A 15,885-nucleotide genomic window follows, 5' to 3' on the forward strand; every position below is an offset into this window, starting at 1 on the left:
TAATTGGTCACCGTGATTATTGTCTCGTCAATGTGTATTGTGGTACATAACATAAATTCTGGTGATCTATAGCGCCAATTGAATTTCGATGATGACTAAGTAGGGTATTTTTCTACAAAAATAGCTATGGCTCTCATTCAAACAATAAAACAGGTTAATTTCGTTAAAGCTTATAACACGATCAGACGTAGTGGCTTAGCTTCGTTAATTGACCACCTTGATAACCGTTATTATGCAAATCCCAATGGTGTTTGAATTCAGAAGTCAATAAGTAGTGGTCACAACAACATCAAGCGAATACAGAGGTGAATTTATAGTCAAATCGAATCAAGGCGCAGCTAAGCAAGGCAAAGGCTATTAATACGATTCGAGCACATATATACATGAGAAAGAGAATGACTCATCGAGCAGTATTTAAGACATCAACATTTTCACATGAAGAGAGATAAATGTTTGTAAGCTCTCACATGTGATCAAACGTACACGTTTGTACAAATATGATAGTGACCATAATAACACAAAGAAACAAGAGAATTGTTACTGTTTGAAAAAGATTGTCTGTTAAATAGGTTAGTAAAAAGGCTTGACTAAAACTAACCATAATCGAGATTAATCGCAGGGTGTTGCTATACTGACATAATTTTACGTGAAGATATTATTTATCGTCATGTGGTCAGGACCACTAACCACAGTAATCATCAACACTATCTAGTAGGAGTACGAGAGTGTACGTATTTCGGTCTATTTTTGTCGATAATCCAGCAAATTCTATAACATCGTCAGAAGTATATCTGAAACTTAACTATTGTAGTGAATATACGAAACCCATGATATCGTTACTGTGTAAGTGTGCACGATTCTAATTCATTGTTCTAGTCTCCATTCAATTTCTTTTAGTGTTATATTGAAAAGAGGGTGGTTTCAATACTTAGCAAAGTTAGTTTATCAGATAGGTTGTACAATCGTTCAATACTTAATTGACCGATGATTACTAAAGTCTATGCTTATACAAAACACTGGGATTTCGTGCTAGTTGCTTATACTGAAGAGGTAAGTGATAACACTTCGGGGAGAAGATTAATTACAACTCATCGTTTTCAACATGAAAGATGAAATTGAAGATTACCAGTGTTAAATTGAGTTACATCATCCAGTGGAAATGATATGAGATGTTATGATATAGATATAGATTCTTCCAATCTAGTAGTATGTTTAAGGTATCCGATCATAAAGTATAGTAATTCGAATAGTTTGAAATAATGCTGAAAAAGATTTGATGTATTACATTAATTCGCTCACTTAGGGAGCTTTTCTATCTATGCGCACATGTAAAGTTATTGCACGACTTGACGTAAACTAAAAGAATACTAACCAATATAAAGGATTCTGCAATACAATTTTACATTAAATTAAGTCCAGTAATGAATCCGGAATTTGGATTAAACCCCAACAATCCTAAGTAAATGATTCAACCACAAGATCTAGATCCCTCAAAGACGATTACGTATCGACGATCCTTTCGTACTGACTATATTCAACAATTTCATTACATTATAGAGTTAAGTGCCTTGAATGATCAGCGAATGAAGTTTGATATGCGAACCATATTGCCACTATTCAAGGAAACTAACAAAATAATAGTAAGAGCATATGACTATTTTGATTGCAATGAAATGGATGGAACAGTTTACTTTCCTAGTAGCCTAATTATAAGACCAGACTTTCAAGTTATCATTTTGAATTTCTCACTCTAGGCATCTTAACATCATCAAATAGCTTACATTTTAAATAGGATATGTATATATATACCCTATTTAACGACTGAAAGTCTACGTAAGAATTTGCATTATTTAGTTACATAGATGTCATTGAGATAGATTTTTATTGAGCTAGTCAGTTCTCCATAAAAACCTTATCAAAGTTATCATGATGTCGTTCATTTTTCACAGATGTCACTCGACGAATTTACCAGTATTGAGTCTAAAGTGTTTTGACCATTAATCTTCAAATGTTAGAAATATTCAGGTTATTTTTAGGGATGCTGTGATGCAAAAGCTTTACGCTTCAGTGATCTGCAATGACGACCTTAATAAATGTGTTGGTCAAAATCTGACTTGTCCATATGATTTAGTCAAGACTATTGAGAATATAGAAATGTTTCTATGTCTATTGACCAAGGTATTCAGTGCTAGAAGTACTTCTTGATATCAAAGTGTACAGAAGTCGACTGAATAAAGAGTAGTTTACAATGACAGGAATAAGTGAAAGACTGTGTAGTGTTTTCTGACATTTGCGTCCATCCTTGATAAATCACTTGCAATCTGACACGTCATTTCGACATAATTAAATATTACTCATACGAACAATAGCTCTAATCCCCTGACAACTTATCAAATGAGAGATTATTGATCCGTTAGGAAAATTACCATTTCAATATGGTTAATTGAAGTAGCATTTAATCAGGAAATCGTTTTATCATGAAAAATGTATGAGTTACACTTTCAACCACAGTGTGTAGAAGCTGGGATTATTTGATGAGTCATGTAATATCATATATAGTAATAATTACACAAGTAAATTGTTCACTGAGTAATTATACTCCAAAGTTCATAGCACCATACATGTTTAAAAATTGAAGTGAATGAGAGGTTTGTACGTTTCTAAGTTTTATCGAAGTAAATAAATGAATGTATTTCTTCTAAGCTCCGTGTCATCGTCATTTCGTTAATGAATATTGAAAGACAGTGCTTTAAAAAACCTTAGCAAGTTTGCAAAACTTGATGTTTAAAATCTTTCAAATTCCTTTTTTATATAATCTGATGTACATAACAAAACTTATTTGGTTTTGATCGGATCTGATTAAAAAGCTCTTTCATGTTTTTTTCATTAGAAAATTAGAATTATCTATGTAATAATTTGCAAAGTGGATTGAAAATATTCTTACTAGTATCGGTACTTCTTCGAAATACTCAGATAAGTAAAACAGAAAACACATTTCAAAGAGATCACTGATTTAATCAGCAAATCATTGCATCAATATTCCAATGTCATCAGGAAAAACTGTTGAAATTTAATTATTTTTCCTCGAATCTTCATAGGTATCTTTCATCTTAGTTTCTGTATTATAGATTGATGCCTCTTAGTTTAAGTGATTCATTTAAACAAACATTTGCGATAGTTCAAAGGATCACTATGTCTTCTATTAAATTATCCTCATATAATCAGTTAAACCATACTGTAAAAAAACCTAGAACCAAACACTACATCATTTAACGGAGCTGGAACATTAAGAAGAGAAACTTATTATTTATTCAATCAGTTGATAGACAGTTATTTTAATACGTAGATATAAAATTGAATAGAAAAAAAGGATATTCATTGTTCACACTGTTAAAATAGTGAAAAAGAATTTTTCCAATAATAATAACAAACTACTATAGCTGGGACGACAAATTACAAAGAAACCCCGTGTATTATGAATTGAGAAAAAAAAGATTATTAGATTAATTATCACGTAGAACAATATAGTGCATGACATTTTACTTAATTTATGATGATAAACATACATATTATATTGAGTAGAGTTAATCATTAAAATTTAGTTTTCTCGCTTAACGAATTGGTATTGATTACCCTTATTTTTACATGTAATGTGTATAGAAACTATGCTATGCTTTATGTATTTAACATATACATATGTATATGGATTTAAAGAGAACAGGCTTGCAATAATGTCTCATCCCTTTGAATATGACTGTAATTGTTTCTTTCTTTTACGAAAAAAAAGGGAAAAAAACAAATGAAATATTTCATCTATATATGGAAGCTGTTTGACACTGGGAAGGCTAGTAAAGTGTACAGTTGCTTCGTTCATTCTAAAGAAAAGTATTTTCATTTGACTAATGCATTATTCTTTATGCTAAATTGAAAACATCGCATACAACGACATATTTACTACAAATTGAAACTCAGTCATACAAATAATAATAACGAAAATTAGAGCGTGTTAACATCCACAACAAGTTGATGAACTTATAAATTCTAACTAAGAAATACTATTGGCATGGCTCATTACAATAACGTGACCAATTACTTATGTTATAGTGTTATTTAATTTACTCAACTGTAAGAGTCACAAATTTTATACGATGATTCGAATCCCTATTAATCAATGGTTGAAACTGAAGTGATCTGAAGACAAGACATGTGTAAATATTAGTTGAAATCAATTTACGTTTACACAAGTAATTTGTTATTCTCTCTATATATATACAAAATGTTACTTACTATTATCTATGCATAATCCATGAAATTTAATGATATTTGGATGTGGTTCTAGCTCAATTAAAACTTTCGCTTCTCGAATTAAATTAATTAATTGCCTATTTCGAAATCCATCTAGAGAATAACAAAAGAAAATGGTGAAGTTAACAAATAGAAAAAAACAATGTCTATGTAAAACAAAAACATTAGTAAAGGTAAAATAAATTGTACACGAAAAACTTACTGTAATAAAAACAGTGTAATTCATCAAGAATCAATGGCAGATAAATACTAACATCATTCAATTATGATCTCGTTTTGTCGTAATATTCAAACATTCAAGTGGTTCACTAAATATCACGTGTTAATTATTTACTCATAGTATCTGGAGTTTTATTTTTTAGATGAAACAATAATTATGTTAGTCTACTACAAGGGAAATCATTTTGACAGGCATTAGAAAATTATCACACAATCTATCGTAGAATAAACACTATTGTTATATTTCTAAGCTTAATTTACTTTATTGTCTTTGTAATAGAAGACAAATCATTATCTCGTGAGAAAATGCATGAAAAGTACCAATTAAACATGATTTACAATAGCAAAATCATATTAAAACACCTTTCATCACTTTCCAACCTCAAGCCGACATAAATACATAAGAGACGTTTACCTGATGAACAGAAAATAATGAATTCATAAATCCAATTGTTTAAACGTTTGGTAACACTTTACTTAATAAAAATAATATTGACTTGAAAAGTTATTTGTTATATGGTTTTATTTTGAAATTAGAAACTTATGAAACCTCTGTTCAAAATTAAAAAGTTTAATTGTTTTCCTAAAACTTAATCAAATCTATATGAAGTTAAAACAGTCAAGTATGAGAAAAGTATGTATTCAGATGATTCGCTACAGGCTAATTCATTTAAAGTTAAAAACTTGTTCTGTCACCAATATATATATATGTTTATCCCATCTGATTAACACAGAGTGTACATATGACATGGTAATTTTATGTTGCTAAACATTAGTTCACTATGATATTAGAGATAATTTAATCAATATATAAATATCAGAATGGGTTTTGTGGAGATTTTTAGAACTTTCACTAGTCCTATGTCTGAATCTCGCGGGGTGCAGGATCGTGGATGCGCACAGCTGAGGAGTCCCATACTAGGACCAAACGGCCGTCTAGTGCTTCCAGGTTTTCCATGGTGGTCTAGCTTCAATTAACTCACGATTTCAACCAGTGCAATGTGTAAATACATGGAATGTTAACTAGACAGTAGTTTGTATGATTATATAAAATAATACGATGTATTTATAAAGTTGTCAATGAACAAAGTTTTTTAAGAAGAGCTATCGAAATTAATACTTCAGAAGATGAAAAAAAGGAACCGAACATTGAAACAAAACATCTTGGAATTTAATAAATTTCTTATAAATATTCGTTTAAAATGTGGTAAGATGAAACGGTTTGTTGTTGAACCATCACTCGAATAAAATATAAATTGGTACTGTAATTTTACTTCAACCCGATTGGACGATAGAAGAATATCACCAATTCTTCAAACTAAACAGAATTAAAGCCTTCTATAAGACTACCAAAATCCCTTAGTTTTCAGCATGACATATAACAGATCACTACAAGACACATTTTTTAAGAAATTCGATCTATATTCTTGTGTATTTCTCTATTGGAAAAGTTAATGAATAATTGGTGCATGAGTTGAACAAATGTACTTTGTCTAGGTAAAAGCTAGAAAAGGCAAACATGATCACATATAAACATAGATCAACAAAATTTCACCTTATAATTTTTAATATTTGATATAACGAAAGAAATACAAACACAGTTTAGGTAATATCACATGAAGAACATACTCATTTACCTAATTATCGTTTAAATATTGTTTTACGAAATTTATCCATCAACGTTTCTATGCTTTTTACAATAGACCTTAAAACATATGCATGCACATACAACTCAACAATATTGTATAGCAGTATGGAATATAGGTTTAATATACTGTGTAGGAGACTTATGGTACTTATCACATTAATCAAATACCTAGACTTATATATACCAAGTTAACAGAAAAACAATTAGTACCTAAGAGATTAAATGTCTAAACAACTGAGCTGGCCTTGACTACTGATAAAAATTGTAAATGTTTCTACATAGTTCATCAGTTAAAATGAATAAAAATTCCTATTAACATCTCAATTTATTGCGATGTTTAAATCATACGACAGATTTAGAATATTTACTCATTTAACTTAAAGTGAATCTAATTAATAACAGTTGAACTATTGTAAACTTCAAATTACATTAATTCTTGATGAATACATATATATATATATTGGCTATTGGATGAGGTAATTGAAATATTGAAACTATCATAATGAGTTTGAACAATTTAAATAAATTGTGAAAGAGAAATCAAATGATAGAAAAACACCTTCAACAACATTATGAGAAGATGGCTTCAAATAAATAGTTGTAAGCATTAAGATAATATGAATATCAATACAGGAAGTTCATATAACGATGAATTTCAAATGGTTAATAGAATAAATAATAGGCTAGATGATTTTTTCTTAAAAGTGACAATTTCCAATATGCGTATAGTGATATCCAACTATTATATTATAATGTCTAGGATTTCTTTAAAAAGTATATAACAATCTTGAAAGTTTTCATTTGTTGATTTTGTAGAACTACATAATTTAAACAATGTATATATCTATAGAATATGTATAATAATGAAGTCTTACAACATGTTAGATCCTACTTTTTAAAAATGTCCCAGTTATGCGGGCTGGTCATAGTAATTGATTTTTCAATTTTATGACTTTACAAAGCAATCGTAATAATTGTTTAATTTACTCTGTGTTATTTACTTCAGTTTTTTATCTGAACTTCTTAAAATCTCCAGATCATCTTGAATTCCTCATACGTCTAGAATTTCCTAGTAGGAAGTTCCATAACTGACGTTTATGAATTTATTACTCACACTATACTAAATGTTATAGCATGGTACTTTTATAATTTAGAACTCACTTGTAATTTCTTGAATGTTCTTGGTTCTGAATTTGATGCAAATCAATATCAATTAGCTGTATCTACGCTCTAGATAACACTAGAACAGTCATCAGTAAGATGGAACCTGACACGTATAAACATCGGCCTAGAGTACCATGCTACATCAGTAAAGTGACATAAAATTATTAACATGAATACCAATGTACTAATAGTAGTATCAGTGATTTTAGAAAAGATTAGGTATAGGAAAATATGACTCCAGAAAGAAATGAATTCGTGGAATAAAAGGTATGAAATAATCTTGAAACTAAGGTTCTAAGGAAGACAAATAAAGAATCCATGTACGCCATTGTGACATATTCTGATTCATGTCACCAGATGTCTTTAATCATTAGTCACGAAAATCCCATTGATCTCAACAAGATAATCTTAATGAACTAATATAGTTCAATTCAGGAGTCAATGATTTCATGAGTTGATGGCGCATGTTTTATTAATAAGCCCTAGCTTACTCTTACAACAACCAACATCGTTTGTCGAGTTAGGAGGCCGTTTGTCATACATAATGAGTGCTTTAGCCACTTTATTTGGTGAATGTCCACAAATCACATTAACTGATCTACTATCTTTACTAAGTGCCCTACAGGTAACTACAATATTGTTGAATCAGTACGCCAAACATAGACGAGAAATTGCTTAGGATACACCTATGGTAAATACTTAGTCTACCTATGTCTTCTACTTTTAAATATCGTGTTTTACAGCAAAATAGTAACACGCAGCGGATTATCATAGAGTGTAGTCGCCCACGCTACAAAAGATGCGGGTTAGTAAAGCCAAGTGAGCATTCTGTACCTGTGTTAAGATTTAGTCAGGAAGCAAACCAACAGGACTGACTAAACTTTCAAGATAGTCGAAGTAGTTAACGTGCTCAGATGCTTTATTCCATATGGTTGCTTTAGGCATTGATGTTGACCGGTTCTGAACCAACATTTTAGATTTGAAGGGTGAGAGATGGATGCAAAACATGATTGTATTGTTATTTAAGGTATTCGGAGGACTGGATTATGTCAGGGTCATCATGAAATAATATTATTTATTCGTGTGTTCTAAGTCAATAAGTGAGTCTCCTAGTAGGAGATCAATCCTTCGAAAATGTATTGGTGTGTAATTCATGTCACAGTGATCATCCGGTATTTTGTATCAGTGACTCAAAAATCGTTTGGGAAAACTTATGATTGAGTAGGAATCTTGAATTTAAAAAATGTTCCCCATACTTTTGCGATAATTTCCTTTTCGTAATAATTTTTGAATATTTAAATACAAACAGCCAAACCATCTCAATGAGCTAATGGCTCTAATCTTCAATAGCTAGTTTCGAACGCTTCCAACCTTAGGTAAATTTATTAAAGTCAAACAGTTCAGTACAAAATCAGATTCTGAAGATCTGAAATACCCATTTCATTAAATAAATTCATTGTCCCCAACGAATCATATAAAGAATTATTCCTCAAATGACACTACGATTAGTGTCCTGGTTATTAGACATTATTACAGTCTACCAAACTAGAAATGCAGTTTTACCACAGTAAATGAACAAATCTAGGGCTACAGGCGTATACCATAGTTTTGAATTGCAGTTAAGGAATTTTAGTACCAATCAGTTTTTCCATAATTAATAAAACTCCGAATTCTCAAACTTTGTGCACAGCAATTTTTTAATATCACATTATAAGAAAATAATGCCTAGCAGTGTGAGTCAGTGGGACTTAAATTACCAAAGATAACTGATTTTTTCGATCTCCAGCCAAAGAGATTATTGGTTAGTAGTTTGATAAATCCAATTGTTTTTATTATGCATGTTAAAGATGATACACCAGACAGGTAAACGACATTTTACTTGGTATCCACAATTTCTGAAGTGAAAACTCTAAGTTTTTAATTTATTTAAAAGTTCAAATCCGAAATACTATTCGGTCAGAACTAGTTCTTGGTCAATTACAAAACTGCCTTTATAAATGGATAGTTTATGGAAAAGAAAACGACAATGTAAACAAATTCTACATATTTGATGAACTTATTAAAAACTACAGGTTACTCTGCATGTAAACTGAGAAAAAATGACATATAGACTCGTGTTTATAGATATCGTTTATTCCTTTCTTATAATCTTTATAAGGAGCTAAACAAATTTTCAAGTCCTCGAATCGTTCCTAATTAGGGTTAGGATTAATGGTTTTCATCACGAATTGACATTAGCTATAACGCAAAAGTGGTTTGTATTCATGCAGATCAATGAATTTAGCGCAGAAATCCGAAGGGCACTATACGAATAATTCGTCTACAAAATATGGTAACAAGTTAAAGTTTGTTTCAGGGTTAAGGGTTTGGAGATTAAGACGTAGGAATAGTGTTGATTTACTCGTTACAGTTTAAAAAGATAGAATTGAGTTCAGTTTGTCTTAGGCTATCCGTTCTTACTCTGTGGTTGAAAAAAAGAAATACTTCACCATTAGTTCAAACATTTTGAGCAATATAAAAGGTATTTCTACTGTTCGTCTTAAGTAATGTTTGGATTTCGCGCAAAAATCTTAATTCTAACGAGCTAGTCCACAATATCCTAATACTTTTGTCCATTATTCCTTACTTTTAAACAAATTCGTTTACTAATGATGAGCTAGCAACGACTTATCTTTGTAGATTTACTCAGCAACTATTAGTAATAATAATAACACTATTATTATTGTTACTATTATCATTATTAATATCACTACTATTATTGACAGTGACATATGGACGACTATATGAGTACAACAGATTATTGTTCACTGTCAGACAACTTTATTCACAATAAATGAAGCTTTTATTTTCTCTCATACAAATGGCACTATTTATTTCCCATGTAATTATATTTTTGGGTTAAGTTAATTACACAGACAGATGCAAAAGATAATTTTATTAATTCAGTATTTTTGTACAGATACAAATGAAACTTATAACATTAATTTGTATTCTACTCATTTTCAGTATGATCTGTAAGTAGTTTGACCAGACATTTTTTAATTAAATTGTTTAAAAATTGGATCTTAACAATATTGGTGGGAAGATTTCATGTGTTTTTTTTTAAAGCTTATACAACATCATAAAATATGAAACAATTAGTTACTAGATATATCCTAGAATGAATGAATAGAATAATTTAAGAGAAAGAGGGATGTTCGAATTAATTTTCAAAGGCGATCGATTCGAGAGTAAATTTCGTATCCTTGCAATATTTGTTTTCCTAACATATATATGTATGTACTTTTTCACTTAATGTGCAAAACGTTTATTAATATTATGAACTTTTCTGTGTTTTGAACTAGAACTAAATTTCAATTGTTGAGATCATGAGTCGATTGAAGCTAGACCACCATGGAAAACCTGGAAGCACTGGACGGCCATTTCATCCTATCGTGGGACTCTTCAGGAGTGCGCATCGACGACCTCGCCCCCTGCGAGACTCGAACCCAGGACCTATTGGTCTCGCACGTGAGCACTTAAGCACTAGACCACTGAGCCGGCATCCAACGATGTTAATGTCTAACTTCAACTAATCCACTAAATTCAGCGACATATACACCACTGTCATCAGTGAGTTACCATCTCACAACTAAATTATCTTTAATTCGGAGAAAATATTACCGTTTTGAGTAGGGCATATAAAAAATCAGTAAATTGGAATTCTAAAGTACTTGTCGTACTAATTACAACTGAGTTTATGTTCTGATTTACCTATCATTTCTAAGTAACATAAATCAACGAGGACCATTCTAAATGATGTGAATACTATAACATTATCACTTCTAGTTGATTCACGTGATCAATTAAACCAACATTATGCAAATGTAATCGAAGTATTGGGTCCTCGATAATTAGTAAGGTTACAGTCGTACCCATCTTGTTCGTAATCCAATTTATCTGCTTGTATATCATTACGGTTTTATCATAAACCAAGTGGAAAATCTAGTCGACGAGGAACTAAACATAATTATAGTGATATAACTCAATCATGAACAATGTAAAGCCCCGGATTATTATGTATCAACCAAAGCTGCTGCATTATATAAAAAATATAAACATTTCATACACGTCATCAATGGAGGAAGAAGGGTCAAAAGGTGAGAGATTATCTTCAAGATATATATCCATCAATATGCTCAATTCAATATTTGGTCTACGGATATTCGAATAATAAAACTATTCAAATTAACGTTTTAGCTGATGCGTTTTCGATTGGGTAAGTGATGAGATTATATTAGAATGGTGTCCCAACAGTCGTCAGTAACACTGGCTATAATTTGTAGAATGCATACATAATAAAATTCATTAGATAGGAAGGGGATATTTTTAATCACAAAAGCAATTAAATATTTAAAGTATTTACTGGATGGTATATATATATATATAACCGAACTCACCTTTCAACGTTTTGATAGCAATCTCAGTACCATTAGAATTGCTTTCGTCGTCAGCATTAATGGATAACTTTCCTTTATAAACAATTCCATAATTACCTTCACCAAGGAGATTTTCTAGAGTAAAAGATGATTTCGGTATATATGTTTTAGGACTAGAATTCAAATACTGAGTTAACCATTGTAACAGCATTACGTTACATTGTAGAACGTTATATTTTTGTGAAAAATATTTGGATGGTTGACATAGTAATCTTTGTGAAAATGACGTAAGTATATCTATTATCTTATGTTTTGTATCTGTATCGACACTACTGATGTTAGAAGAACCAGATCGAGAATATATTGCACATGGTGATAAAGGGGAAGATAATGACAACGATGGTGGCGACGACGATGTAGAAGAGCCGGAGTGATGCAATAATAATTTATGTTCTGGCTTTGTGTACAGTAAATTCATTTTACGGAAAACATCAACACGTTTCGATTTTGCATTTTTATCCAAAAAATCAATAGGTATAGATAGCACAGTTTGCATTGACTTACGCCTAATTTGTATACAATATATCAATGATAGAGGGATAGTTGAAATTGTTATAAATATGATTATCCAAATAAGAATAGGTGGGAGGAACCTAGAGATTAAATCTGTTGTAAAATAATGATAAAAATGAAAAAGACATGTAAGGAAGAACGGCTAAGCAATTGAACATATTCAATAATCTAGCTTAGATTGATGATATCTAGTAACTTTACTAGTATAGTGGGAATAGTATAAACAAAAGGAATATTATATTTAAAATAAGAACAAACAATATCAATGATGAATTTTACGACATTATGAAAGCGTATTTTTGAAATTGTACAATTACAAGTTAAAAGTTTAGCCATATTTTGTTTTCCCTGAGATGTTAAGGTTTTAATGCTATCAAGCGAGAGGGCATTTGTGAACAAATGATACGCAGTATGTAGTAGCTCCCTATCAATCTCTGAATGATTTATACATATACCAACGCTTACTTGTCCTCAGGTTAAAATGCTACTAGCATACGTCACATTAATTCATTCATATTAAAACTCAAGGATTAATTAATCCCTATGTTCTAGTCTTAAACATAATACCGTTACTCGAAATATTCCTGAAGTGGTGTATTCTTTTTGAGTAGGTGGAAATTGTATGAGAGGATTGATTCTCGCGTTAGTTGTAGTTGGGAGTCGGCTGGTATCATTTCAGAATAATTTAATAAACAAACAAATCTACACAATAAAGATATAAACCATAAGTCTATAACCTGAATGGAGAAATAAAGTTACACTCTAGAATCTATAGTACGGAAGTTCATGGCTGTCAACAATAACCTTCGTCTTTCAGTTATTTCAGTACACCAATTTTCATCCCCTGACATCATATCATTGAACAAACGTATTATTATCACAGTTAATATTCTTTGAATAGATACATTCTCTGTTTGTAAGTTGAAAATAGTTTTTTTCCAATACATTTATTTAACTGTTACTCTTACAAAACATAAGTAAATTATGAGAAGCGGAGTCAAATTTCGAGTAATTGACCTTTGAGTAACATCCTATAACACGTAAATTAGTTCCTGTTGTTGATAAGATCTTATCGACCATTTGTTGTGTAACTTCTAATCCAGGTGATTCAACATATAGATTAGTGTACTGTGTGATGTTCTGTAGATGGAAGCAATCGACAAGTATGTTAGTTTTTGATGGGCTTTTTATAACTATCTCATTATAAAGACCAAAAATTACGATATAGAACTTTTTGCATTAAAAGAATTTTTCTAAGAGTTAACATCTTTAATGAACGTAATCTACTACGACGGTTGATGAATGTTTATACATGATGAAATTAACCCTCCAGAATTACATCAATTGGTAAGTGATTTTCTAAATTATTAATATTTTGACTACTTGCAAGTAGTCATTAGGACCTTGATTCAATAATTTGTCTTCTAATAAAGAATCGACAAAAAGAGACGATACAACAAACTAGATACGATAACAACACAACATTACTGAATATATGTCCACAATGGCCTTCAGAACAACTTTTGAAGAGCATCATCCATAATCAGGATAAGATTGGATTTCGTTTCACTAATCAACTGGTATGTGTGTATGTAAACAGTATTAAGCTGTTGACAAATTTTTATAACTAAATCAAAATTTAGTTGATATATTGTACAATTACAAACAATCAACTACTTTAACCCATCAAGAAACAAAGTAAAGTATCTACTAATATAAAAGAAGACCACATATTCAAATAAAAACACCGAGATTTTTCAATTTATTGGTGACGTAAACATGAATACTCAGGATTTTTGAATAGTCATGCCATGATAACAAGAGAAAATCTTTGGAAAATCGGCAGTGTTTCGAACTAATATATATAAGACAAACAACTATTCATAATGAGAATTCTCTTAAACAATCATATGGTTAACAGAAAACAAATATAAATATAATAAATCTTTCTAATAGGATAAAATCGATTATCATTTTAGTAATATTTAGGTATGGATATAATCACCAAATGATTGAGAATAAGTTTTAATGGATGACGCTAGATTGTAGTACTATAAGCTAATGAAAAAAAATCACACCACGTCATTGTTTCCACTTTTTAGTTTTATTTTGAATTATTCACTCAAAGCACGTCCCAGCATGATCTAGTGTGCACCCTTAATGACAAGCCAATAGGCATATAGAACAAGAACGAAAAAAAATATGCTCATAAACATGTGATTGTTATCCTAGAGCAAGAACATTTTGGACTGATTTGTGAAATTAACCTTCATTTTATGTAAATTGACCAGCACTTTTATATTAGACAGAAGTTACATTTAAGTCTTACTTTAAACACAATGTAGCTTGTAACATGTTTGAACAGACAACCCCGATTCTTGCCTAATGATGAGGGGATGTATGATAAATACTTGAGTGAGAACGCCCCCGCATGTAACAACACAGCCCAAATATAAATTAGGTGGTAATCTGACCAAATCATATTAAAATCCACAAGGTCGTTATACTATGAGCGTTAGACGGACATATACATGTTTATACATAAACATCAGACTTGTCATGTGAGCACCACTTCGGTTTGAAAATTAAACAGTAGGTTGATAGGCCTGGGGTCATTTGCCTCAACAGCCTACGCTAACAAAAAAGCATGTTTGATCATGTAAGTGAAGTACATTCCTCTAATGCCAACACGATACAGCTTGGGGAAGTCATGCAAACAGTCAATGCACAAACAAATATAGGTTATCCCAGTATTGCAAGACTAGAATCATATTTTATCCATAACTATCATGTGTGGGGATTATCGGCAAGGCGATTCTGTCTTCGCCATGTTAAACACTAGATAGCTTAGGTGAATTATTTTCATAACAATTTATTACTTCTAGACACAGCTAAAACTAAATGAAATCGTCGGAGAAACTATGAAGTATTTTCTTAATAAATGTACATAAACTCCGCCACTTTTATTATTCTCCGTTCTTTTCAAGGACGGTGACATTCTAGTAAGATGACTGATAAAACTATTTGAAGGAGTAATATGGATTGAGTCACGTTAATTTTGATAAAGCAAATTCGAACAAGCTTTTGCAATACATCTGGCAACCGTCGAGTCACCACCTGCATCCAAATCCTTAGGTATTATCGTACTGTGTAGAGCATACTTAAGGTGTAAAGTTACTTATGAAGAACGGAATGGATTTCATTCTGAATATGTTAATCACATATGCAGTATCTATCAAAGCAATTAAGTCCAAAATACAGAGAGCAACACTCATTAGATCTTGGAATAAGAGACTACGACTGCGTCCTGGAGCAGTTTGTTAGAAAGACGTATACCTGAGAAGTTCATTAGCACTTAAAAAACAGCAATCGAAAAAACATAATATTAATGTGATGATATACGAACACATCTCATTTTATTGTACACTAATAGCATTTCTCACGCTAACCATTCCTCTCCAATTTCTCAACTGATAGCATTCTGTAAACAACTCTGAAAGGAAAGGATTGTAAGAGTGTGAATCTATAGCAAGACGAAATATTTTCTGGCGTCGAGTA

The 15,885-nt window shown here is 31.0% G+C and overlaps 1 protein-coding gene across 1 annotated transcript in view; it reads right to left on the reverse strand.

The window, feature by feature from the left end:
- The window catches only part of MS3_00007112 (uncharacterized protein), a gene marked incomplete at its 3' end in the record, with an annotated part of 45,449 nt that overhangs the window by 18,996 nt on the left and 10,568 nt on the right, over positions 1 to 15,885 (reverse strand). Inside the window, exons 8-9 of the mRNA XM_012942819.3 lie at positions 11,776 to 12,420; positions 4,288 to 4,398 (exon numbers count right to left, since the gene is read on the reverse strand). Coding sequence (XP_012798273.2) covers positions 4,288 to 4,398; positions 11,776 to 12,420 — 756 coding nt within the window. The remainder of the gene's footprint in view (positions 1 to 4,287; positions 4,399 to 11,775; positions 12,421 to 15,885) is intronic.

This window comes from Schistosoma haematobium, chromosome 1 (genome assembly GCF_000699445.3).
Source record: "Schistosoma haematobium chromosome 1, whole genome shotgun sequence".
Classification (NCBI taxonomy): domain Eukaryota; kingdom Metazoa; phylum Platyhelminthes; class Trematoda; order Strigeidida; family Schistosomatidae; genus Schistosoma; species Schistosoma haematobium.